The sequence below is a fragment of the Pyrus communis genome, chromosome 5 (assembly GCF_041283825.1).
Source record: "Pyrus communis isolate YQ-2024b chromosome 5, ASM4128382v1, whole genome shotgun sequence".
NCBI lineage: Eukaryota > Viridiplantae > Streptophyta > Magnoliopsida > Rosales > Rosaceae > Pyrus > Pyrus communis.
This window is the reverse complement of record NC_142569.1, coordinates 636,296-662,409: the sequence shown is the minus strand read 5'-3', so window position 1 is coordinate 662,409 and position 26,114 is coordinate 636,296. Positions and strand designations below refer to the sequence as shown.

At 38.6% G+C, this 26,114-nt stretch overlaps 3 protein-coding genes across 3 annotated transcripts; 2 read left to right on the top strand and 1 right to left on the bottom strand.

The window, feature by feature from the left end:
- Positions 1-6,152: 6,152 nt before the first annotated feature.
- Positions 6,153-23,027, bottom strand: LOC137727041 (uncharacterized). Its single transcript, XM_088695147.1, has 12 exons — positions 15,701-23,027; positions 15,522-15,609; positions 15,152-15,283; positions 14,823-14,993; positions 14,611-14,726; positions 11,922-12,033; positions 10,386-10,470; positions 8,662-9,505; positions 8,419-8,568; positions 8,038-8,277; positions 7,173-7,840; positions 6,153-7,019 (listed from the first exon to the last, which is right to left on the bottom strand). Exons 8-12 carry the CDS (start codon positions 9,428-9,430, stop codon positions 6,360-6,362), a joined length of 2,487 nt encoding a protein of 828 aa, XP_088551273.1. The 5' UTR covers positions 9,431-9,505; positions 10,386-10,470; positions 11,922-12,033; positions 14,611-14,726; positions 14,823-14,993; positions 15,152-15,283; positions 15,522-15,609; positions 15,701-23,027; the 3' UTR covers positions 6,153-6,359.
- LOC137723189 (ankyrin repeat-containing protein NPR4-like) lies at positions 12,461-24,170 on the top strand. Its single transcript, XM_088693553.1, has 6 exons — positions 12,461-12,607; positions 12,686-12,792; positions 13,491-13,553; positions 14,237-14,305; positions 23,019-23,179; positions 23,388-24,170. Exons 5-6 carry the CDS (start codon positions 23,036-23,038, stop codon positions 24,045-24,047), a joined length of 804 nt encoding a protein of 267 aa, XP_088549679.1. The 5' UTR covers positions 12,461-12,607; positions 12,686-12,792; positions 13,491-13,553; positions 14,237-14,305; positions 23,019-23,035; the 3' UTR covers positions 24,048-24,170.
- A 962-nt stretch (positions 24,171-25,132) lies between these two features.
- Positions 25,133-26,080, top strand: LOC148696511 (uncharacterized). The gene is made up of 3 exons (XM_088695146.1): positions 25,133-25,248; positions 25,475-25,834; positions 25,987-26,080. The coding sequence occupies exons 1-3, from the start codon at positions 25,133-25,135 to the stop codon at positions 26,078-26,080; spliced, it is 570 nt and encodes a 189-aa protein (XP_088551272.1).
- Positions 26,081-26,114: the final 34 nt, after the last annotated feature.

The window sequence follows — 26,114 nt, the reverse complement described above, 5'->3', positions numbered from 1 at the left end:
GTGATCAATGAAGACTTCATCTTGCAATACACCATTTAGAAAAGCTAATTTCACATCTAATTGATACAACTTCCACTTCTTTTGAGCTGCTAAATCTATGAGTGTTTTGATGGTATCCAATCTTGCAACATGAGCAAAAGTTTAATTGAAATCACCCCTGGCTTCTGTGTATACCCCTTGGCAACTAGTCTTGCCTTGTGCTTCTGAAGTGTCCCATCCATATTTAATTTGGTCTTGTAGATCCATTTCACTCCAACAAGGGGTTTGCCTAATGGTTTATCAACCAATTCCCAAGTCTTGTTCTTCCCAATCAGCTCAATCTCAGCATCCATTGCTTTCTTCCAAGCTATATCAGTGGCAGCATCAGTGAAACTCTCTAGTTCAATCATGCTTACATTGTATCTATCATAGATTTCACTCAATCATCTCTCTTTGACTGGTGTAGCTTTAGTTGTGCTTGATTCACCACTATCAGATTGAGAATCTGTGACCTCATGTGTTGTACACTTGCTCCCTTCTAGATGAACTCCATGATCAATCTCAGGTAGATTGACATTAACAGGAAATGTTAGCTTGTCATAATTCTATGCATCCCAAATCCAAGTACCCTTCTCATCAAACACAACACTTCTTGACAAAAAAATCTTCTTGGTACTCAAATTAAAAATCCTGTATCTTTTCTCCATCTTTTCATATCCAACAAATATACCTTTCATAAAGGCTTCATCAAGCTTCTATATATCTTAATTGTCCAGGTATATGACCATAACAAATACTTCCAAACACTTTTAAGTGTTGAATACCTGGTTTTCTGCCACTGAAGGTTTCAAAGGGAGTTTTGTGTTCCACAACCTTGGTTGGACACCTATTGAGAAGATACACAGCTGTGTTGACTGATTCTCCCAAAATTCATAAGGCAAATGCTTGTCATGAAGCATACTCTTAACCATTTCAACAATAGTTATATTCTTCTTCTCAACATCACCATTTTGCTGTGGAAAATAAGCCACTGTCAACTGTTTCTCAAGCCCCAAATCTTCACAGAACTAATTAAATCCATGAGAGTTGTACTTTCCACCTCTGCCACATCTTAACTTTAAACTTTTGTAGCCACTCTACAATACAACCATGACTTTGAATTTCTTGAACACTTTTGATTTGTGATTCAGAAGATAACCTAACACATTCTAGTTGCATCATCAATGAAAGTCAAGAAATATCTGTTTCCTCCAAATGTTGTGACCTATATTGGTCCACAAACATCTGAATGGATTAATTCTAGAGGCTTGCTTGCTCTCCAAGTTTGTGCTTTTTGTGCTGCATTTCTAGAATGCACCCTTACTTGCTTGAGTTTTATTAGTCCCAGCACCATTTCCTTATCTAATAACAACTGCAAGTTGTTGAAATTTAAATGCTCCAGTCTTTTATGTCATTCCCGAGCATCACCTTCATAACTGGGTTTTAGTGCAAAACCATTCATATCATCCATGAGCAGTGGAAGACACCTATTGCTAGTCATTTGTACTATAACAACATGACTCTCCAAACTTCTATTTGATGGATGTAGCTGTATAATATAAACTAAACGGAAACAACCGTATAACGTAACAAGGGTGTTTATTTATCATTTTCTTTGTAGAAAATTACGTCTCATGTCCTTGAACAGGTACATACATATAAACAACACATGATACAAGTTGCTCTGGTGAGCTTTGTCCAGGGAGTTAGGAGGGGCTGTGGCCTTCCTTGAGTAGCATGAATATGCTGCCGTTGTCTTTCCTCGTAATCTGTAGCTCTTCGTCGAGGTACATTGTCAACAACCACGACTCGGCATTGCCACTCGAGATGGGTAAACCTTTGAAAGGTGTGAGGCTATCACCGGTTGTGTAAATATCTTTGTTTGATTTTCTGTATAATTGGACAAGTCAGTTTGCAGCACTAAACAAGCCATTTTAGAGGAATGGAATCTTTCGACAAGAATTGGAGAATGGAATCCGTCCACCCAAGGAATGTTAAGAATCCCACATTGGTGGGTTCAAAGAAACCCAATGGGTTTAAATAGGATTATCCTACTTTAACTGATATCAAGGCCTTTTGTGGTAAAACCTCACATCTTACGGATTGGACATGTGGTAAAGTTGGGGACTATATCGGTGTTAAGAATCCCACATCATTGGGTTCAAAGAAACCCAATGGGTTTAAATAGGATTACCCTACTCTAACTAATACCGATGCCTTTTGTGGTAAAATCCCACACCTGACAGATTGGGTTTAAATAGGATTACCCTACTCTAACTAATACCGAGACCTTTTGTGGTAAAACCCCACATCTGATGGATGGGGCATGTGATAAAGTTGAGGACAATATTGGTGTCGTTAGAGTGGGGTGGGCCCAGCAATCCAAAATTCAACATGGTATCTGATAGGATTAAAAACACACCACAAAGTATCACATAAATGTCCTATTGATTTTCCTTATTAACATTAAGATTTGTCAATTGTAGCATATGAAAATAAAGGTCTTTCGTACAAAAGATTGTTTTATATAACTACTTAAAATGTCACAAAAACTGGGTTGCTGTCCTTACTGACCAGCCATCGAAAATTAATTATTAGAGCCACTTACACTTATCTAAAGTGTACGAAATTTTATATGCAGATACTAAACACACAGAGCTACTCTCACACAAATTTTTGGGATTTTTGGAGTTGATTTACTATTTAAATTAAATCGAACAAAAACAGGATAGAAACATATTTTAAATAATAAAAATAGATTGTAGTTCACAAGATAAGAAAACGAGTTAGGGAAATTGCTATCCACCACCAAATAATCATGCAAACATGTTATGTTTCATTCAAATTCCTTTTATTCTGGATGAAGATGCTCAAGTTGGCTCAATGTTAGAACTCAACCTATTACTCTTTATTATGTAGTATGTTAAGAGAATGACGTTTTCAACTTAACTTAGTCTCTAACATGCAATCTAGAATGGCATGTTCATAGATTTAACAAGTAGAAATCATTAAGAATGAAAAGAGTTTGAGTTATCACATGGCATCGTAAGTACTAGCATTGTCTACTTATCCTAGAAATTGGTTCACATGTTAATCGCAATTAACAAGTACTACTTTAGAACATATGTATGTCCTCATTCGATAAGGGCAAACACACATATATTCATAACGTTAGAATCTTAGATATGCTTACTAAGTATGCATTCGTAAAAAACACATAAAGAAGTCATCACTGACATAAGTAGTGAACCAATTTTCATCCATTCATAAAAGTAATTCAAACGAAATGTCATAACAAACTTGCAATCATATTCGGGCCTTCAAAACGGCCCCTAACTACTAAAAATTTAGTTACACATAATCCTTAAATAAAACCAAAAGAAAGACATGAGTTTGAGAAGATAAAACCGAAAGAAGAGAATGCCAAGATTTTCTCCTTTCTTCTCTATTGCTTTTTCCGTTAGCTCCCCTTTTGTTTCCCTTTTTATTTTTGTTCTATTTTTTTCTATCCTTCCACCTTGCCGCTGCAACCTGTAGCCTATTTCCTTTTTTATTTTTGATGCCCCATTTTCTTCTCCTTAACTCACCCAGTAATAGCCATTTAGTGATGACAATAAGTGAGAGGAAATGGTAACACAATTGTAACATCCTCATCTTTAATTCCATTTTCTCTGATAATTGAATAGGTATCAGTTGACTTTTTCTTAGCTGCATTAGTTTTGGTTGCTAGATTTATTGGGTTTATTGCTTTCATTGCAGTTACAAACTGCTCAGTCTTTTGTAAACCTTTTAGTATTAAAATGACCATAACTTCTTCTAGAAAAATGATATTAACAATCTGTGAAATGTTCCAGAAAATAGACATTTGTAGCTTTCCAAGCATATAAGGCTTATTCTCTAATTCATTATGAGCTGTTCGTAACTTGCTTCCAAAGTCAGCCGTTCTGCACAGGCAGTTTTGACGAATTTGTTATTTAAAATCTCACTTGTGCTATTTTTCTTTTCTTTGCTTGACAAATCCTACAAAATACGAAAAACAAAGTAAATAGCTCAAAAATATAAGGAACTAACTTAGAAAAGACAAATGAATTTGATGTAAAATATATATATATATATATGAGCTGATCAGTATCAGAGCCCACGGTTGCGCCTGTGCAAGCCAATGAGCTTGTGTGCAAGCCAACGAGCTTGTCACCCAAAACACAATAAGTCTGAACTCTTAATATAGAGACGACCACTGAGTTCCATTGAAAACAAGTGGGCCCAACGTGAGCCGACCTCTGAGTTTCAATTACCGATGTGGATCTCTACGTGTGAACCACTAAATGGGGTTACACGTGAGGGGGAGTGTTAAGAATCCCACATCGGTGGGTTCAAAGAAACCCAATGGGTTTAAATAGGATTACCTTATTATAACTAATACCGAGGTTTTTTGTGGTAAAACTCCACACCTGATGAATTTGGTAGGTGGTAAAGTTTGAGACAGTATCGGTGTCGTTAGAACAAGGCGGGTCTGGCGATCCAAAATTCCAACAAGGAATTGGAGATAATCGAATTGATTCAATCTAAAACGTAGGAGACTGTAGTGAAAGAACTTCATATTTAAACCATATAAGCACTTTAATCAGTAGGCTTTTGGGCATCCATAAAAAAAAATTCGCACATCAGGTGCTGCATCATAAAAAAAAATTCACATAAAAAGAACTTATTAGCTAAAAAGAACTTATTCACATAAAAAGAACTTATTAGCTAAAAAGAACTTATCAGGTGCTGCATCAGGTGCTGCATCATAAAAAAAAAATTCACATAATAAGTTCCACTAAAAAGAACTTATTCACATAAAAAAAAATTCGCACATCAGGTGCTGCATCATTTTCATTCACTATGCCAGAGACCATCTTTTAGTACGATCGAGCCTATAAGATTAAACGGCGGTTCAATAGGTACCGCCTAATTAACAGTACAAACTTCATTGAAAGGCAATTAACAAGCCGTCCCATTGGCTAAGGTATAACTGGGCCAGTTACATGATGTACAAGTCCATGGAAGCCATGAAATCGGCTGCAACTATTGCACACTTCAGGAACCATGGATGGCCCTCTAAGAGGGGATTGTAGTGTAAACAAATACAGACACTGATTCAAGACCCAAGACAGGGAGCGTTACAAAAAATACACACACACACACACACACACAAGTGTGTGCACATCAATGCGGCTTAAACCTGTATGCTTATAAAAGCACTTCCACCCCTAACAAATGTGCTAGTCCAAAGTCTATTTTAAAGGCCAGTCCCCCAAAAACCCTCTCCACCCCACCCAATAGGCTAGCCCAAAGTGAAGGCCAGCTTTGAGTCCAGCACATAATGGATTGAGCAAGAGACCGGCCTACATTACGCTAGGCTGATGTTAGCCATGTGATTTTTTGTTTTTTTTTTTTTTGCAATTGGTGCGTGGGTGTGTGTTCTAGCATTAAGAAAAAAAAAATTGTCAGAATCTTACCGTGGGCCACGTGTCCACTTTTGGACAGTTGGATTTCATTTTTTTTGAAATCCAACGATCTAGATCAATTAACTTAATAAAAAATTATTTAAAAATACAGAAAAAAATATTATATATATAAATACCTAACCATCTTTCACAAAATTGTACTTTCAGAAAATGACACGTGGCGTAACAAGATTGGTTAAAAATTCTATCCGAAAATAAAAATAAAAATATTTTTTTATTATTTTATAAAAAATTTAATAATATTTTAATACAAATTGACTAGACTGTTGCCCAACTCATTTTTTAGGGGTAGAGATGCACTTGGCAATTACCGTTGATTGGAGTCAATTACTATTCATTTGGGTGGATTAAATAGATTTTGGGCCAGTTCATTTTTTAGGGATGGAGTTGCTCTAAGAAGCACGCATATATAGATTATGTAACATTACCTGTAATTCTTCGTACAACAGGCTCAATCCAAGAGTCTAGATTAATCTAATCAACTTGATTACGCTTAAATAAGATTTATATTTTATTTCTTAATTTTATTACAAGTGATATCATTATTTAATTTACGTGAAGAGAATAGGGTTTGAACCCGGGTAGTGATGATTACAAATCAATAAAAGCATGCAAGAGACATAATTTTTAGCAACAATTTGTGAAAGCCTTTATTCTTCACTTATTGCATGTACTTGTGAATGAAGACACAATTAATAACATTGTTAAAATAGGAAGAAAATAAGAAAAATCTGAAATATTCAAATGATAACAATAAATAAAATATTTATGTAGCAAGATGGTGAATCTGCACCACGTATTGCATGTGCTCCGACGAAAATTTTATGTGATTCAATGCGCATTAATCTTCCTCCAAATTAATTTCTTCTTGCGAAAGCCAAAGAAGCGGAATAAGGGTTTGAAAAACCAGGCATCCATTTTCAGAAACATGTTTATGACAAATTGATACATAGGAAACTGAAGCAGGCCGAATAGAGGGACTGGGAAAAAGGCAATAGGGTAAAGTAGAGACTTGGTCCATTTTTTCTCGATGCGAATCAAGAGCAAAATAGTGGCAGCAAAGGCGAGCATGGTGGTTGCCATGGACACGAAGAGAAAGACGAATCCTATCATGACCTTGTGAGGAATGCTTTTAACGAAATATGGGTACTCGAGAGGGGAGGAGAGGACCGAGAGAAAGAATGCCACAGAAGATAATGAGCAGGCGATGGCCACAACGTCCATGCTGGTAAAGAGCAAAAAGAGAGGATTGTTCTCGAAAACAGGACGACCACTTTGCTCGTTGTTACCCCCAGGAATGGCATAGGCGGCTGCAAAGACCACAGTGGCCACTAGCACCGCCACGGTTGAGCATGACCCAGCCGTTGCTTTTACCCATTCTTGTGCGGACTTCAGAAGATCGTCATGCCCAGCATTGAACAACTCCTCCGCTGTCTGATCATTGTCGTTGTGGTGCATGATGTAATGAGGTGGTAACAGCTCTTTTATACGCTGCCACAAACACACGTACACATTTATCATGTCAACGTATAGATTTTGTAATAGAAATATTTGTCTAACAACATAAGTATTTATAAGGTCGATAGACTTAATCAGTAATACAAATATCTGTGTGACGAGATAAGTCTAGTAAGAGAACATTACCTGCTTCCAGAGCAGCTCTTTTTGCAGTTCCATGGCAGGGCCTATTACTTTCTGAGACACTGCTATAGAGTAGTAAGTTCTATCCGCAGCCTGGTGCAATATGGTGTTTCCATTGTGGTCTATCCTCTTATTCAGCCTTGACATCAGTTTTGGTTCGCTTTGGATAAGATCAAGGATATCTTTCTGACGGTTCTTAATGGCCAGATGCAAAATGTTGCGTTCGTAACGGTTAACATGCTCGGCTGTCTGAGGACGCTGCTCAAGTATCTCCCGCACAATGGGTTCAATTCCTTTGATAGTTGCTATAAGCAATGGGGAAGAGTTGTAAAATTCACTCCTCGCCTCCTTTCTCGATTTGGTTGCTTCCTTTTCTTGTTCACATCTATCCAATTCGGTTATCTCCCTGACCCAAGAGAAATGCTTATCTGCGGCCGCGTTTCCTTTTTCACCTCCTTCATCGCCATTTGTCGTACCGTATTTGGTTGCTTCCTTTTCTTTATCAGGTTTTTCCCCTAGAGAAATGGTCCTGATTTTTGCTTGCTTACTAGGAGTCAACAAAGAATAGTCGTCCAACTTGACGAGCAATTGGATGAGTTTCTTCAGAAATTTTTTGTTTTTCTTCTCCTTCCATATCATGTAGATTACCTCTTCCTGTGGGCCTCCTATTCCTATCCATCGCATGGTCAAGCATATGTATACATTAACTAACGTGCCATAGGAAAATGTTATCAACACTCTAAAGAAGTTATCATGTATTCTTCATCTTGTTATATAAAATCATAAGGAATAAGTAAATGATATTTCTTTTTAGTGTTCCAATAACAAGAGTTCGCCTTGATGAAAATGAGGCAGAAAATAAACAAACCTTTAGCAAGGGATTCCCATAATGAATAGTAAACCTTCATAACAACTGCCAAACATTTAATGCATGCAACTTCGTTAGAATAGTGAAAAAAAAATCCAATTCGATCAATTAATGAGATTACAAATTTGATTACCTGCAAGCTTTTTCCGAAAGACGGATAAACGGGGATGGTTGCCATCCATGCCGCTCTCCACATCATCCTTCTGATGTGGTGTGACCACATTTCCTCCATCAGGAAGGCTTGCATATATAATGATATTAAGTATGAGATTACTGCTTCATTTAAAAAAAAAAAAAAAAAAAAAACATGCTTGCACCTGTGTATATATACCATGCGTATGTGCGCACACATATAGCAGTTTGTAGGGTAATGGTACTTACAATAATAAATTAGCATCTTCCATTTGCTTTCTTCAAAATTTGGATAAAAGGCAGTTGGCATTTGGGCTAGCAACTGAAGGCTTGTCAATCCTTTATCTCCCTCAAGGGGCGCTAGATATGGGTGTTCCTCCAATAACCAAATAGCAGTCTCTGCGTTGTGGAAGACAAAGAGCAAAAGTTATTAATCTACATTGCGGGTTCTCACATAGAGAGAGAGAGAGAGAGAGAGAGAGAGAGAGAGACCAAAATGTTGCGCAACGACTGTGATATGAAGAACGGACATTTTGTCATCTCTGTGGAAGTGCCTCCAAAGATTGTCTGCCGGTAGTTTGTCGGCATAAAGCTTGACCAAGTCTGTGTGACCGAGAGCAGCCGCCCTGAAGAGCGGAGTTTCTCCTAAATAGTTCCGAGTCTCCAGCAGCCGCAGCGCATAATTCTCTGAATCCCGAGCCTTCCGCTGAAGCTCATCATTCTCTGAACCCCGAGCCTCCCGCAGCTGCGGCGCACAATTCTCTTTATCAGTACTACTAGTACTGATCATGACCTCTTCTGGAAGAGGCTCGTTGAAGTTGCTCAACAGGTACTCTGCCGCTTCCTTATTGCCGGACACACTCACCTCGTGGAGAGTATTGTTTCCGTACTTATTTGCATCCCTCAGAGCTTTCTTCTTGTCATTGGTTGAACCGAGTATATTGATAAGCATTTCGAGGACATTTTTACCTTGTGATTTGCTGCTGTAAGAAGCCGCAAGGTGAAATACAGTGTCCCCGTCCACTGTAATTTCATCGCGCATTATTTCCGGATGATTCTCGAACTTTTCCTTCAGCCCTTCACATTCCTCATTCATGGCATATTTATAGGAATCTTTGAACTCTTCCATTTTCTTTAATCTCTCTCTCTCTTTTTGATCCAGCCGAGAGCTATCCTCTCTCTCTTTCTGATCCGGCCGAGAGCTATCCACTCTCTCTTTCATCGGATCCGGCCGAACCGTTAGCGTTTTCCAGTACGCCATTTGTAGTGTACTAGATAGCTTGGGGCATGTAATGCGGCGGTTGTTGCTTTGATTTATAGGCAGCTGCTACTGCTGCTGCCATATGCTTTACTTAATTTAGTAACACAGAATATTGAATGATAAAGCATAAAGGATCGAAGAGTTCTGGTTACTTACTGCTTTTTAGCTGTACGTGCTTTATCCGTACAAGCATCGACCTTTGCTTATAATATTAGGTTTGAATTATGGGTAATGTTGCGGAAATCAAATTTTGAAACTCAATTTTGTAAGTTAAATTATGTAATTGTTGATAATTTGATTGTAAATAATGTTAAGGAGACTAAACTTTTAAACTAAATTTACAAATTAAATAATGTATCATAAATAAAAAAATAAATACATCAATCAATATTTAATATATAATCACCAATATCCAAGTGAGAAACACGTCTAGCACATTTATAATTTTATATATTAATTCGAAAGAATGTTGGGAATCGTAAAGCATACAACGATCGAATATTTAAAGGTTATTCGCCATTTTCTAGCACCCCTTTTAAATATGCTTCATCCGTACAAGCATGCAACACATGCCTCGATTAAATATATATATTTTTTATTTGAGGGATGCAGTAGTATAAAGATAATATTAAGAAGATCAAATTTATAAATTAAATTATGTATCATCAATAAAGAATAAACATCAATAAAAAATAAGCACGTTAATTAAAATTTAAATAATAATCATATCATCAAATTCTATATCATTTAATTTACAAAATTTAAAAACTTTCTCACATCATCTATTAGTATAATATAAACAAAATGCAAACAACCGACAAAATGTAACAAAGTGTGTGTTTATCATTTTCTTTGTTAAATTTACACCTCATGTTCTTGAACAGGTACATACACATACATAACACACGATAAATTTTACACGATAACGAAAACAATAACGAAAGATTTACTATACCATGTCTCCTTTCCACGTCCATTAATGAAGTCAATGCCGTTCCGCCAGCCGTCCATTCTTCCACTGGGGCATCCAAATTCCCAACCTGGATCCACGTCACGAGAAATAACATGCATAAAAAGACTTGATATTAAGAAATAATACAACTATGACAATGGAATATGGAACAGCAACTAATACAAGCGTAATTAAGAAAACTGAAAATATAACTTTAGCCCCTAAAACTTAATGTTCTCTACATAAAACCCGACATAAGTTTTTTTCTTGAATAAAACCCATTAACTAGATTCCACATCAGCAAATTCATTAATTATGTTTGACTTCACACATTAAAAAATTTCGGATGCCTAAAATAACCAATTTTTTTTTTTATAAACCCTATTTGAATGTTTGTTGTACATAATTAATGTCATGCGGATAGATGGTAAGGGAGAATTAATGATTTTACAAAAAAAAAAAAAAAAAAAAAAAAAAACCAATAATGTTATAATTAAATTCATTGCCTAATATATAATAACATAAAACATGTCTAATATATGTTATTATACAAGCTTAATTAATTCTATAAAATTATATTTTACATATTAACGTAGGTAAATTATTTCTCTCACACACACACATATATATAAATGCTTGATATATGCAAAATTCATGCAAAATAATTTACCTGCAAAAAAAAAAAAAAAAAAAAAAAAAAAAAGAAGACATTTGATTCAAATAGTGCACCTACTATTAAAATTTTAAAATGTTAGATTCTTAAAAAAAAGAAAAATAATATACCTAGTATATGTAAAATACATGAAAAATAATTTACCTACATAATAACAAACCCATATATGCAAAATACATAAAAACTAATTTACCTTATAAATTCATTGTTTTATTTTTAAAAGAAACAATGTTTCTACTAGTTTTTTTTTTTTTTTTCCAAAAATAAAGTACCTATTATTTAATTTTTACGAAAATTGTGTACCTATTGTGTAATTTAAAAAAAAAAATTACACATTAATTTTTTTTTTTTAATGAAAAAAAATGTAACTATTGTTTAGTTTTTACAAGAAACAATGTATCTACAAGTTTATTTTTACTTTTTTTTTTTTTTTTTGAATTTTCACAAGTTAATGTATCTACTTTTTCAATAGAATGTATATTGAACTAATTAGATTTGGATTAGGCGATTTCACATAAAAGAAGAAAAGAACTTCTTTTTTTTGTTTTTTAAAATTAAAAGCAAAAAAAACTTGAATTAATTGAATGTTGTTGACAAACAAAAGACAATAAATTAAAAGTCTACAAAAAAAACCGTAATAGCCATATTAATGTTGGTGGCATGGTGTTGTAAATAAATTTAAATGTATGGACATCTTTTATCTTATATGACATCAAATTTAAAATTTGGGTTTTATTTAGATGTTTTAATATAAGTGGGTTTATGTCTAGAGTTTAACAGTTGTAAGAGGCTAAATCTAAAGCACCCTTAAGAAAAAATATACTTTGGCGCACTGAATAAATGAGATAATGGATAGAGGTACAAACTGATGATATCAACCCAGTTTTTCCACTGTGAAGGAGAGCTCCAGCGGCATAACCCAATGCATAGCAGTAGGTAGAATCGAAGTTGGTTGGTAAACCACATCTTTCTTCATACCTACAAAAAAAAAAAAAATGACAACAGGTGAACAAAATTAGGGATGCGAACATTAAGCAATATCTCCGATACACAATCACTAAACCTGTATCCTGAACAATCCATGCCAGCGAGCGAATCAGTTACCCTCAAAGCCCCAACACATGAGATGGACGTATTATAACAACCCGTCCCGAGATTTACGTAAGAAAATAGGTATTTTTGTATTTTCACTAAGTTTGAGGGTGCTTATCTTTTTAAAATTGTTTTTAAACCTTATTTGGTGAGCCCAAGGAGCCCACCCCCTGTTTTGTCCGCCCTGCCGTGTCCCTCATCTCTTCTTTCTTCTTTTTCTTTTTTCTTCTTTCCTTCTTTTCTTTTGTTGTCTGCACCTTTTTCCTTTCTTTTTGAAAACTCCTCCATTTCTCTCTTCTTCTTCCCCGTGAAAGACACACACACACCCACAGTGGCACCAACTCAAGGAGAGTCACCATTGTTGCCATTTAACTGCATATATCTCTCTTTCTCTCTCCCCTGCTCGCGGTGCCGGAGGACACGAACACGTCCGGCGAGTTTTGGTTATTTTTCCGGTTGGGTAAGCTCTTTTATTCTTCTTTTCTTATGTTAGACTTTGCCTAGATGTGGTTTTTGAGTTGGGTTCTTGATTTCCAAGGTTTTGGAGGGTTTTTGGCACGGGTGAAGGCACTCAAATTTCCGGCGAGTCGGGTGGGTTCCGAGCGCTTTTCCGGCCACCACAAGCCGTTTCACGGCGAACCCAAGGTATAAAACTACTCCTCTCGGCTAGTGCTTCATTTTGGTACCTAGATCGGGGTCTAGTTCGAGTGTTTGAAGTTGGCCGGAGCTATGGAAGCTCCGGTATTCTTCTCCGGGCACCCAGGCCTTCGGGCCATTTCTGTTTCCCCGCGGCCTTAGGCCTGACTTGGGTCTTTGGCCCAATACCCCCACCCTTTCCTTTTTTGTTTTTAGTTATTTCATTTTAAAAACCCAAAAGGCCTTAGGGCCTTGGTTGCAGCCCAAAACCCATTTCCCTTTTTCTTATTTAAGGCCTTCGGGCCTGTTAGCCCAAAACCCATCACCCTTTCTGTTGTAGGCCTTTAGGCCGTATGGGTTAAAGCCCAACCCAACCCCCTTAAAAACCTAACCCAATTATCCTAACCCAAACCCTTTAGGCCAAACCCGGATCCAACCCAAGTCCAAACCCTTTAACCCAACATGGATCCAAGCCCGGACCCGTTTGACCTGGACCCGGTCTAACCGTTGACCCGGTCAACGGTCAGCGTTGACTTTGACTTTGACCGATCAACGGTCAATGTTGACTTTGACCGTTGACTTTTTGAGTGTTCGTGCGGGAACCCTCCTAGGCTAATTTCGACGTTCTGAACCCGTTTCCGATGTCCGTTTTCCCAAATTCAGTCGTTTGAGTAGAGTTTGACTAAATGTACCATTTATGTGCTTAGGTGGGATTATCTGTGGCGTTTCCTTCTTCGCTAGATGGCGTGACTTTTCGAAGACAAAGTACTGTGAGTGGATCCCTTCTAAAAATGCATGTTTTGATAGTATAAATGCATACATGAAAAGCATGATTTGATGATTATGTTTTATGAACGTTTTACGAGATAACATGCTTACTGAGGTTAGTTTGAATTATTACTATTTTTCCTATAACCCATGTTCTTATAGAATATCTGATGGATGACAATATGATATTTAGAACATGTTTAGAACACTTCTTTATAGTATAGATGATAGATGACTTTATAATATGAAGTTGATTTTCAATATATGTATGTTCACTGGTTTTATACTTACCTAGTGGTCCTTTCCGCTACGGGACGTAGGGATAGATCCGGTCCGTCCCGGGCGACGGTTTGGTGTTGGCATAGGGCCTGGAGTGTGTTTTCCTCTGACTGTCTGCTTAGAGACGGGGAGCTGGCAAGGGGCCTGAAGTGCATTTTCCTCTGACTGTCTGCTCAGAGACGGGGAGCCGGCATAGGGCCTGAAGTGTTATATCGGACATTCACTAGTGTTTATTATTTATGCGAATTATGATTTGAGATATTGCACGACATGCTAGGTTTCGGAAAACCTATGTTTATCATTATATTTGTGTTTTCATAAAACCTGGGGGTTAGTATGTTGATAACTATTTTATTATATATATATCAACTTGGTTCACTCATGTTTGTTTTGCGCCCCCTTCAAGACTTAGAATCGAGGCATACAATCCCGACGTCCAGGCCCTTCCGCATCAGCATCTTCGAGTCTTCTCGGTGTAGGACCCACTCCTTTGTCTCATTCAATTTTATATTATTTTTCTTTTAGTATTCTAGATTAGAGGTGTGCTCTGAACACGGTCCTTAGTTGCATATTAATTATTCTTTTATATTTATAAACTTTATTTATCCCTTGTTTTCAGCATTTGCACTCAATAAATGGCTTTCGTCACCTTCGGGTGTCGGCCAGCACGTGCCTATCTTGGTATTCGGGGAATATCGGGGTCGGGGCGTGTCACGTATTCTTAATCATTGAAACCAGATTTAGCCGAAGGATTATGTCGTTAGGTTAAAAATTAAGTACCCGAAAAAGTGAGACTGTCCTTGGAACTGGCCATTATATGAACCTTCCTGCTTCGTCTTCTCCAAGTCTGTCTCAACCATTTGAATAAGCATCTTCTCTGTTTCTATTTTGGCAACCTAGTGGTAAAAATAAATATTACCATGCATGCTGTATTGATGTGCCCAGAACATCCTCGGACAGATTTAAGTCAAATTGGAAAATGAAAAATATACCTGAACATTTCCATGAGGATCTCCTTCAAGCATCAACTACTCTTGAATTGCTTCAGGTAGGAAATCAAAAAGCTCTAGAGATTGGCTTGTAAGTTTCTTTTTCCAAAGCCCATCTTCATCTACAACCTCATGGGCCAGAATTTCATTCAATTCAGCAATAAGTTGCTGCACCTGCAAACGGAAAGGTTAAAAACATTACATGTTAGTTAATGCAGTTATTTGAGCGTGCATCTATGTGTGAAACAGTAGAACACTTGCTTTCCAAGTAAACAAAAGAACATGAATAAAGAAGGGTTTAAAGTTATTATATTAAAGATCAAGAATAATACCTCGGGAATGAAATCAATTAGACCCTCAGGGATAAGTATGACACCATAGTTATAACCCAGGTCAGCACGCCTCAAGATTACATTCACAATGTGGTCAGTGACATTTTTCAGTGTCAGCTTCTTTGCAGCAACCTGAAGAAAGATATGTCAGATGCATTCGGCAAGTGGATATCTTTTGGTTGCACCAATAGATTACTTAGCACCATATTACTTTCCACAAGAAAACATAATGAATATTAGAAAATAAGTGTCAATCAAGTTGTGACAGAGACACCAATGCTTAATGTGTTAATAATCCCACAACACCAATTTAATAAATAAAAAATCGATATAAGCAATTTGAATATGAATAACAATATAACCGAATGACCTCTTCTCCAATAATTGTAATGTTGGATGAGTTTGCAAAGCACATTCTAATGTAATGTGTGAAGCCGCACGCCCCATAAGTCGTACAACTGCAGACAGATGCACAAGATTTTATTTTATACCGCAAACATAAGCTTGAAAATTTTAATTATGTATCTGGTAGACATTTGATTTACTTACAATGATAATATTTTCCAGTTGACCGGCCATCTGTCATGACATTGCCAATCATTTCTGCATATATCTGCATAAATTTTTTAACAACCTATTACAATTATGCTAAAATAAGGAATTTTAGCTAAATGTATCAAATAAGGTGTCTAAATGCTCATTGACCTCCAGTGGTTAGGAAGAATTTACACATGACACTTTAGGTATAGGAATTAAAGGTGCTTTCCTGTTTGTGATAGGAAGATGAAAATTAATAACAATACAAGCAGCAGGCCCGCCCCTACTGCCATACATTGTGCTTCCTTAGGGAAGGGATTGACGTCAACCGCCATCTGCTTTTTCGGAAATTTCAACTTTCTTTTCTCGATCCAACTTTGAATTGTGTCTCGGAACACAACACAATTATTGGTTGCATGCTTATTAGAATTATGATAGTTGCAGTATATCTTTCCCTTTAATTCATCGGCCTTAGGGATAGTATGTCCCGGCCGAAGCTTGATGATTTTTGCTGCCAATAATTGATCGAAAATTGCATCATCTTTGGTGATATCAAAAGTATATACTTTCGATGACTTACTCATTTCCTCAGCGGCCGAACGGGTTTTGGCGTCTTTGGAACTCACTTGCGCCAAAGCCTTGCAAACGTAGGGTTTGTCTATTACTATCTCGGCCGCATCCACACTAGCATACTGAGGGTCTTCGCTTTCGGCCTATGCATAGCTAATCGTGGGATTCTTATACAACGTTCCTCGGGAGGGTGACTTTGATATCTTTTCTTCTCGGAGCAGATAATCATATTGTTCAACGTGTTGAGCAAGTTCGTACATATCTCGGATATTTGCCCCCAGGAACTTCTTTTTGTACTCCACGTCTAATCCGTTGAGGGCGATCCTGACGAATTCCACTTCGGGGAGTGGTACTCGGCACCAATTCCTGGCCGACTTAAACCTTGTTAGGTATTCCATTGGAGATTCGTCGGATGCTTGAGCCATTCTGGCCAACGATGATACGGACATCTCCATCCCTGGCCGATAGAATTGTTCATGGAACTTTTCGACCAACTCTTCCCAACTCTGCACGGAGTTGGGTGGAAGATTAATGTACCAGGCAAAAGCTGAGCCTGTCAGTGAAAAGTTAAACAGCCGTAATTTGTAGAAGTCGCTATTGACGTCTCCACACTGCGCTGTGAACCGAGCCACATGTTCTAATGAGGATAAAGACGATTCCCCGACGAAGAGGCTGAAATCAGGGATCTTAAATCCTCGTGGGTATTCAAACCTTTCTACATAAGCCGGGTATGAATGGATGAATTTTGGAAACTTCGGCCCTTTCTTCAGGGCCGAATCAATCATTCTCTGGACTTCGGTCATGTTCACGGAAGCGGCTTCTTCTCCCTGGCTTGGTCCCTCAGATCTATTTCCTGGTCCACCTTTTCTTTCTAAGGTGATTGGTTGCGGCCGGGCAGACTCTCTCTCGGCTGGTATTGGCACATTCGTCGAAAGCTGCCGAGGTGGGCCAGCCTGGCCATCTTCGAAGGCTTTACTAACCAATAGTTCAAGCATTCTGGTCTGTGTGTCGTTATTACTTCGTATTGCTTCTAGCAAATCATTCATCTTTTGACCAATCGACTGCTCGACCTGACGATATTGTTCATCCAGTCGTCTCCGAATGAATGTCCTAGTTAGTGGATCGGAACCTTCTCCACCATCGTCGTCGCAATCTTCCATGATCCCTTCTACAAACATGCCCGCCGTTTGATTCGGGATCGCTGAGTTGTGAGGTTGTCCGCCGAGACAAATTTCATTTTCTCGGCGTGTCACACTTGTGGCCTCGGGCGGCGCAACAATGATCAGATTTTTTGTAGGGTGCAAATCTTGCCCAAGGCCTTGCACTGGTAAGTCAGTTGTTGACTTTCCCATGGTTGTTTTCTTCTTTGTAGACCGTGTTTCAACGGTCATGAACTCCGAAGGTTTAGCACAATGGGTCCCACCGGGCGTGCCAAAATGTTGACCCTAAAAATTACAAAACCTACGTGGCGCGTAGGCCGAGGAGTAAAATTTGTTGATGTAGCTTTGAGCGCGTCGTTGACTTCTCTATCTTGCGATTGCGACCGAGGAAGAAACACTCTCAGTCTCTGGGTTCTACAGCCTGAAGACAAGGCTGCTAATTCTGCGGAGTTCACAAATCGTCGGAGCCCGATTCGGTCACTGTGATTATATTCGTAAGAGTATAAGCACGTCGAATCGAGACCAAACTATATGGGCACAGGTACTCAAACGTGATGTATGTCTTGATGGTGAACGTAGTTCGGCCGTAGGAATGCCGAACCCTGAAACTCACTTGTGAGTATCCAATCATAAAACCACTCGGCGTCCAGTACGCCGAGTAATGCAATTCGTAACACCTGACTATGCCGAGAAGGCTAGCAAGGTGACCTCTGCCAACAAAGGTTCGAAAACCCCTCTCGGCCGAGACTTAGATAGATAATCGGTCGACCTCGACGCAGTGCTGTTTATCCAAACTGAAGGTGCTTCTCAGTCGGCTGATTCTGCGGCAGCAGTGATGTTTATCCAAACTGAAGGTGCTCGTCGGGTGCTTCCACAGTGCTGTTTATCCAAACTGAAGGTGTGTCGGCAGGAAAAGAAAAGGAAAAATCTCAAGGTGTTTGAGAGGTTTTTGCGCAGGGCAATTGTATGCTGATTTGAAGGGGTTTTTCTGTTGCATGATTTCTTGTATTTATAGTACCCCATTCCTTGAAACCAATTCTGATTTGGATTAGGAGTCCTTGTCCTAATTCGACTCTAACTCGAACAAACCTACTCCCACTGGGATTCTGAATTTTCCTTCTTTTTGAGACTCCATTCCTTGCCGGTCGAGAATCCTGATCGCACCAGGATTTCCTCGACCTTTTCTATTCATCCGGACTACTTAGGATAGGACTTGGCCGACCCTGCCATCTGGCTCAGGATTCATTATTCGGCCCATAATATTTGTCATCACCTTGGGCCGAGCACATCCTACTGCTCGGCCCAACAATAGTATTTTGGGCCTAAACAGAAACTAATAAAAAAAGCAAAGGTAGATGCTTGTATAGATAAAGCACATTCAGCCAGGAAAAAAAAAAAAAAGGAATTCCTTCCTTTAGAGCAAGTCCACTAGGGTTTGATAGCCTGTCACCCAGCCCCCCAAACAGCCCGACACCTAGCTAAAAGCTTCCAGCCCAAGCTGTCCTATAGGCTGGCCCAAAATGTGCTGAGCCAAGGCCCAACCTAAGTGACATCATGCTGACGCCAGCGTGACATCACGGACCATTTTAATTTTTTTTTTTGTTGCAAGCGCGTGGGAAGTAGGCGCGATTGGGAACGAGTCTCCGACAAGAAAACAGAGGCAGGGCCCGCATGAGCAGGCGCACTCACCCGTCTGATGGGAAAGCCACGTGGCCAGTTCTGGACCGTTGGATTTCCAACAGCTAGTTCAAAAATTTTTGAATTTGAAATCCAACAGCTAGATGACGTGGCGTGTTCTGGGCCGTCCAATCCAAAGATCAACGGTCCACGATTTTCAGGCTTAAAAAAAAAAAAAAACCCTAACAATCAGAATTGTGATTGTTAGCCACATGTCATACTTATGGGCTGTTGGATTTGAATCCTTTTCAATTCCAACGGTCTATATTAATTCACTTAATAAAAATTGTTAAAAATACAGAAAATTTTTTAAATTTATTTGTTATTTTTTTCCTATAAATACCTAACCATCATCTTTCATCTTACACCATATTTCAATATTTTCAACACTTTCTACCAAAGCTTTCATATACTTTTTGTGTGAAAAAAAAACACCTAACCAGAACGTCATACTTTTTTTTTTGTCCATATAAACCCTACATCCCTACATTCATCCTCACACCAAAATCAATCATTCTTTTTAGCTCAGAATCCTTCTTCATCCCTACATCCATCCTTACAATGTCTTCTTCAAGGAAAGTGTATAAACAGTTTGAGGAGCAACAGAAAAGATTGTTGGCACAACAGGAAGAATTGGTTAATCTCTAGGAAGGTGGAGGTGGAGATGAGGCTTTTGCAATGGAGGAGGATGAGGATGATGATCATAGAAGGCAGAGGGCCTCACATTCCCACCGTATCATGGAAGCTGTAGGTCAGATATCCAAACTCAGACGTGTTGCAAACTTTAATAAAACGAGGGAAACACAAGGTAATAATCTCTTGGAAGATTATTTTATCACCAACTATGTATTCCCTGATCATGTTTTTAAACGTCGTTTTAGAATGCAATGAAGTTTGTTCGACAAAATCATGAGTGCTATTTGCAACCATGATCAATACTTTGTGAAGAAAAAAATAAGATGTTTTTCATATTCTAGGTCTTTTTCATAGCAAAAAGTTGCTACTGCCTTGTGGATGCTTGCATATGGAGCATCTGTAGATCAAGCATTTGCGGATCAAGTGAATGAGACAACGAGGATGGGAAAATCAATTGTTCTTGAGTCCCCGATGCGATTTTGCTCCGCAATCGAAGCCCTTTATACGAAGAAGTACTTCCGGAAACTGATGCATAGGGATCTGCGAAGGCTACTGAGGAATGGTGAGATGCGAGGTTTCCTTGGCATGATTGGCAGCATTGACTGCATGCACTAAACTTGGAAAAACTGACTAAATGCGTGGCAAAGAGCATATGGCGACTAAAAATGAGCCAAAAGTATCATTTTGGAAGCGGTGGCTTCATTTGATACATGGATTTGACATGCATTTTTTGGTGTTCCAGGAGCTCAGAATGACCTAAATGTCCTTGCCCAATCTCCAGTCTTCGACGAAGTGCTGCAAGGAAAAGCACTCAGAGTCACATATTCAGTCAATGTCTATACATACGACGGGCCATACTACCTTGCAGATGGCATTTACCCAAGGTGAATAACGTTTGTCAAAACAATCCCACATCCACAAAGTGAAAAAGAAAAACTGTCACGCCCCGATCCCGACATACGACCAGGATTGACACATGACATCACCAAGTATCTGTAAATCTAACATACCGCACCTACGGGATATGGGCAAAGCACAATCGGAGAACCAAATGCCTAATAATTTTTTGTATACTTTAAGGATGCATCTAATTTCCTTGTTAGACTGCCTATGTACCCTAAGAAGGGAGCAAGTCATTCGTAGTTCATCATTTACTACACTCCGACATTTATCATAGTACGTTCTAACATACAGGCATATCATCCCTTAATCAATTATCACATGACAATCAAGATTTCCACTTCATCCATCATATAAATCACAATGTTTCCCCACATAAAATCACAATACATAGCATGTAACATATTAAAGAATCAACAACCACAATATTATTTTCTAGCCACATTGATCAACTAAAATAATCATACTAATAACAATCATATCCAATGTCATTCCACAATCCCGTCACTTAATCAATTCTTGAATCAAAGATGCATGATTTTGACTTTTAATTATGTTAATCAATCAATGAGATAACAAATCATTTCACGAATTTAATTAAAGAGCTCTATATACTTCCTTACTTGGATTTTGAGTAATAACATGGTATATAAATTCACAAGACTATTATGGGTAATTCCCATTCACTTGAATCTAGGATTCTAAGATAACTTATGGAAATGAGCAAGAGCAAGGATTTCGGACCACTCAACGGAATCCAACTACATCGGGTTCCAGACCACTCAAAGGAACCAAAATATTAAGCGGTTTCTCGTAATCTACCCAGACCTGTCACATGTAAAATCAATGCCTACATTATGGGAATGGTACACTGGACAAATCAGGCACTCAGATAAGCTGCGAGGCTCGGGTGAGTGACAATAATACAAGTATGTGATATTTAATAAAAATAGACCATCGATCACAATCTATAAACATCGAGTATAGAATCATGCTTTATGAAATCATAATCAAGTCGTTGAAAACTCTGAAGAAGTCACCTAGACAGCCAACGGTTTTTCTAATTCAAACCACAAGATTTTCAAAACCATCGTTCATATGTACATTAAAAGCTAGGCTAGAGGGACGCAGTTCGGCCGAAGCCTACATAAGTAACCAAACAGGAAGTGGCCCCCCTATAGCGGATTAACCAAGCAGAGCCCCCCTGAGTAGCCATGTAGGTAGTGACCCCCCATTGCGGATTAACCAAGCAAAGTCAGTCCTACGAATCTGTTAGGTAGTGATCACCCATCGCGGATTAACTAAGCATGATCACCCCTAAGTATGTATGGCCATAAGGATTGCCCATCGTGGATTAACTAAGCACGATCCATAAATAATATGGTCCCCTATCACGGATTAACCAAACATGACCACTAGTGACCCCTCATTGCGGATTAACCAAGCAGGGTCAAGATAACCAAGTAGGTAGTGACCCCCCATAGTAGATTAACTAAGCAGAGTCACACCTACATAATGGTTAGGCAGTGATCACACATCGCGGATTAACCAAACATGTTCACTCTTAAGTATACATGGCCATAAGGATCGCCCATCGCGGATTAACCAAGTGCGATCCATAAATAGTATGGTCCCCTATCACGGATTAACCAAGCAAGACCATTCATGTACCACTGCTACATGGTGCAGACTCGGTATCACATAACCCTGTGACACTAGGGTAACGGTCCCCTACAAACATTTCAATCTACACTTCAAATCAATTTTTCCCAAATATTTCCAATCCATGAATCAAATCACATTTGATATAATAGATCGATGGTCAATTATAAAAATCACATTTTAGCATAAAACACATTTATAAAACCAAGTCATATCCACAAAGGATACTAATATAAGAAAACAGGGTAATAAGCATATCACATATATTAAAGTCACTCACCAAGACAAGTCTGCAAAGCCTCACTGAATTTCTAGTAATACTAATTTTAGTAATTCAAATGGTTCAAGACCTATTGATCAAAAGTCAACTCTCAGTCAACGGTGGGGTTCACATCCTAGTAAATTCAAATGGTTCAAGACCTATTGATGCCTAGACGCTGGGCGTCGGGCCGCCTCCGCGATTATTTCAAAAACGTTTAGCAAATCGGGAAGGATATTAGGTGGTGCTAGGCACCAGGCTACGCGACCTCCGCGATGGTTCTGTTAAAATATTATACTTTCATCGTTTCACTATACTGCAAGGGTGACGACATAAAATTTGAAAAGAGCAATAGAGAGAGTGTGAGGGAAGAGTAAACGTGAGAGAGATCTGTAGAAGGAATAAGAATAATAGCGCAATTGCATAAAAAAAATATATTGAGAAAATAATGACTCCCCTTTGTCAGATGGATTTCCAACTTTGATGTCGATGTTGAATGAGAGGATAGACCACCAAGGAAACACCTTATTGCACCAGGCTGCAGATAGGAGTTACTACTCTATATCATTGACTCAGCAATTAATAGGCCCTGCCACGCAATTGCAAGAAGAGCTGCACTGGTTTGAGGTAACGTTCTCTCACTAAACTTATGTTATTTCACAAATATTTATATTACCGATTAAGTCATCATAAAATACTTACGTTGTCAGGAAAATACTTATGTTTACTAATTAAGTATGTTCAGCTGGTAAAAGGCTTATGTTGTAAGACAAATATTTCTGTTAGAAAATCTATATATGTGGACATGATTAATATGTACGTCTGTTTGTGTCAGCGTGTAAAAGGGATAATACCGCCTCATTACACCATTCACCACAACCATTACAATCAGACAGCGGACGACTTGTTCAACTATTGGCATGACGAACTTTTGGAGGAAGCACAAAAATGGGTAAAAGACACGGCTCAGTCATGCTCAACCGTGGCGGTGCTAGTTGCCACTGTAGTCTTTGCAGCTGCCTACACCATTCCCGGGGGGACTAATGGCCAAAATGGCGTTCCTCTTTTCCAGAACGATCCTCTCTTTTTGCTCTTCACCTGCATGGACGTTGTGGCCATCGCCAGCTCATTATCTTCTGTGGCATTCTTTCTCTCGGTCCTCCCCTCCCCTCTCGAGTACCCACTTTTTGTTAGCAGCATTCCTAACAAGATCATGGCAGGTTTCGTCTTGCTCTTCATTTCCATGGCAACAACCATGCTCGCCTTTGCTGCCACCATTTTGTTGTTGATTCGCGTCGAGAAGAAATGGACCAAGTCTCTACTTTACCCTATTGCCTTTTTCCCAGTCCCTTTATTCGGCTTGCTTCAATTTCCTATGTATCATTCCTTCAAAGTCGTGTTTCATGAAATTAATGCCTGGTTTTTCAAACCCTTACTCGACTTGCTTGGCTTTCCCAAGAAGAGATCAATATGGGGCAAGAGTAAGGCGGATTGAATCACATATACTTTTCGTCACAACACAATGTGATGTAGATTTACAATCTTGCAACATAAGTATTTATTGTTGTTATTGTTTGAATATTTCGGATTTTTATTATTTTCTCCCCTATTTTCACAATGTTATTGTGTCTTCATTCACAAGTATGGGCAATAAGTGAAGAATAAATGCTTGCCACAAAATGTATGTTAAAGATTATGTCTCTTGTATGCTTTTATTGATTTGTAATCATCATTTGTGTTTATATGTCATCCTTAAGTAAGTGGTGGATTTTATTCAAAAAAAAAAAAAAGTAATTAGTTGATTGCTTTGGTAGATTGAATATTTTTCTTCAACTTAGGTTTAGATCTTATCTTCTTTCTCTTCGTGTAAATTAAAATAATAATATCACTTGTAATAAAATTAAAAAATAAATCATATTTCAGCGTAATCAAGTTAGTTAAACTAATATGCTTCTCTTCTACACCGACACTCGCATCCTCCTCCATGATAAGTAAGCGATTATACTTGGCTTTAGGGCTGCCTCATAGGTACTGGCGGAGGTCAATGCTTTTGTGAAGTTGGTCTGACGGTCCACCTGGCATGGCGACTTCACAATATTTTTCTCAGTTGAAAAGGAGAAAAATATTTGCAATAGTGAGTGCATTTTGCTCACCCCATAAAGTGGGGTTGATTATATTCACCCCTCATTGGCTATCGTTAGATTAATTTGATGATTTATTTGATGATTTAATTGATTTAAGGCACAAATCTTAAATTTAAATTAATCTAGCAATAAAAAATAAGATAAGAAGATTTGAACTTAAAGAGAGGTGAGAGAAAAGAGAACGAAGCTGACGCGTGGCCTGGGATAGGCCTGCAGGGCGGCATAATACATATATTAATTAAGCAGCATCCTCAGGCAACTATCAGAGGAATTGTGCCCATTTTGGAGGAGATACTTGAGCAGCATCTTCAGGCAGTCGAGCACGTTAACTATGACGAACGCAACATTTTTCATTTGGCAATTAAGCACTGTCAGAAATCGACTCTTAAGCTTATTAAAAGCAAACCAACTGTATTTGTCAAGGCTGAACGAGAGGATGGACTGCGATGGAAACACCATATTGCACCAGGCTGCAGATAGAAGTTTCTACTCTATAGCATTGTCTCAAAATTTAATTGGTCCTGCCATGCAGTTACAAGCAGAGCTGCGCTGGTTTATGGTAACGTTCTATTGCTAAATTTATGTTGCCAGACAAATCCCTTGTGCTACTGCTAAGTTGTGAACTTGATAAAGCCCTATGTTGTCAAACGAACACTTATGTTACTAATTAAGTCCATTGACATGATAACAAAAACTATGTTGTCAAACAAACACTTATGTTACAGAATATGTAGATCGACTGATAAACGTGCACGGTGTTTGTGTCAGCGTGTGGCAGTATACTACCACCTCACCACGGCATGCACCACAACAAAGAGGATCAGACAGCAGAGGAGCTGTTCTACCATGAGCATAACGAGCTTTTGTTGTTTGCGCAAGAATGGATAAAAGAAACGGTTGAGTCATGCTCAACCGTGGCTGTGCTAGTGGCCACTGTGGTCTTTGCGGCCGCCTACGCCATTAATGGGGCTAATGAACAACGTGGCCGTCCTGTTTTCCAGGATGATCCTCTCTCTTTGCTATTCACCTGCATGGACGTTGTGGCCATCGCCTGCTCATTGTCTTCTATGGCTTTCTTTCTCTCTGTTCTCTTTCTCTACTCGAGTACCCGCTTTTCATTAGCAGCCTTCCTCCCAAGGTCGTATTCATCTTGCTCTTCTTGTGCATGGCAACCACCATGCTCGCCAGAAATGGGCCAAGTCTCTACTTTACCCTATTGCCTTTTTCCCAATCCCTCTATTCGATTTGATATAATTTCCTATGTATTAATCTTTCAAAGTCATGTTTCAGAAAATTGATGCCTGGGTTTTCAAACCCTTACTCTGCTTTCTTGGCTTTTTCAAGAGGAGATCAATATGGGAGTAAGGCGTATTGGATCATATAAACTTTTCATCACGGCATAATGTGTGCTGCAGATT

What these genes read in the sequence shown, in the direction of transcription:
- LOC137727041 (XM_088695147.1), bottom strand. Translation starts at nt 9,430, where the DNA reads ATGGCGTACTGGAAAACGCTAACGGTTCGGCCGGATCCGATGAAAGAG. An exon ending in GAAGATGCTAATTTATTATT is followed by an intron (nt 8,278 to 8,418) that starts GTAAGTACCATT and finishes TATATATGCAAG; the next exon opens with CCTTCCTGATGGAGGAAATG. An exon ending in ATGGGAATCCCTTGCTAAAG is followed by an intron (nt 7,841 to 8,037) that starts GTTTGTTTATTT and finishes TGCGATGGATAG; the next exon opens with GAATAGGAGGCCCACAGGAA.
- LOC137723189 (XM_088693553.1), top strand. Translation starts at nt 23,036, where the DNA reads ATGTCGATGTTGAATGAGAGGATAGACCACCAAGGAAACACCTTATTG. An exon ending in AAGAGCTGCACTGGTTTGAG is followed by an intron (nt 23,180 to 23,387) that starts GTAACGTTCTCT and finishes TGTTTGTGTCAG; the next exon opens with CGTGTAAAAGGGATAATACC.
- LOC148696511 (XM_088695146.1), top strand. Translation starts at nt 25,133, where the DNA reads ATGGACTGCGATGGAAACACCATATTGCACCAGGCTGCAGATAGAAGT. An exon ending in TTACAAGCAGAGCTGCGCTG is followed by an intron (nt 25,249 to 25,474) that starts GTTTATGGTAAC and finishes AGCGTGTGGCAG; the next exon opens with TATACTACCACCTCACCACG. An exon ending in TTAGCAGCCTTCCTCCCAAG is followed by an intron (nt 25,835 to 25,986) that starts GTCGTATTCATC and finishes GTCATGTTTCAG; the next exon opens with AAAATTGATGCCTGGGTTTT.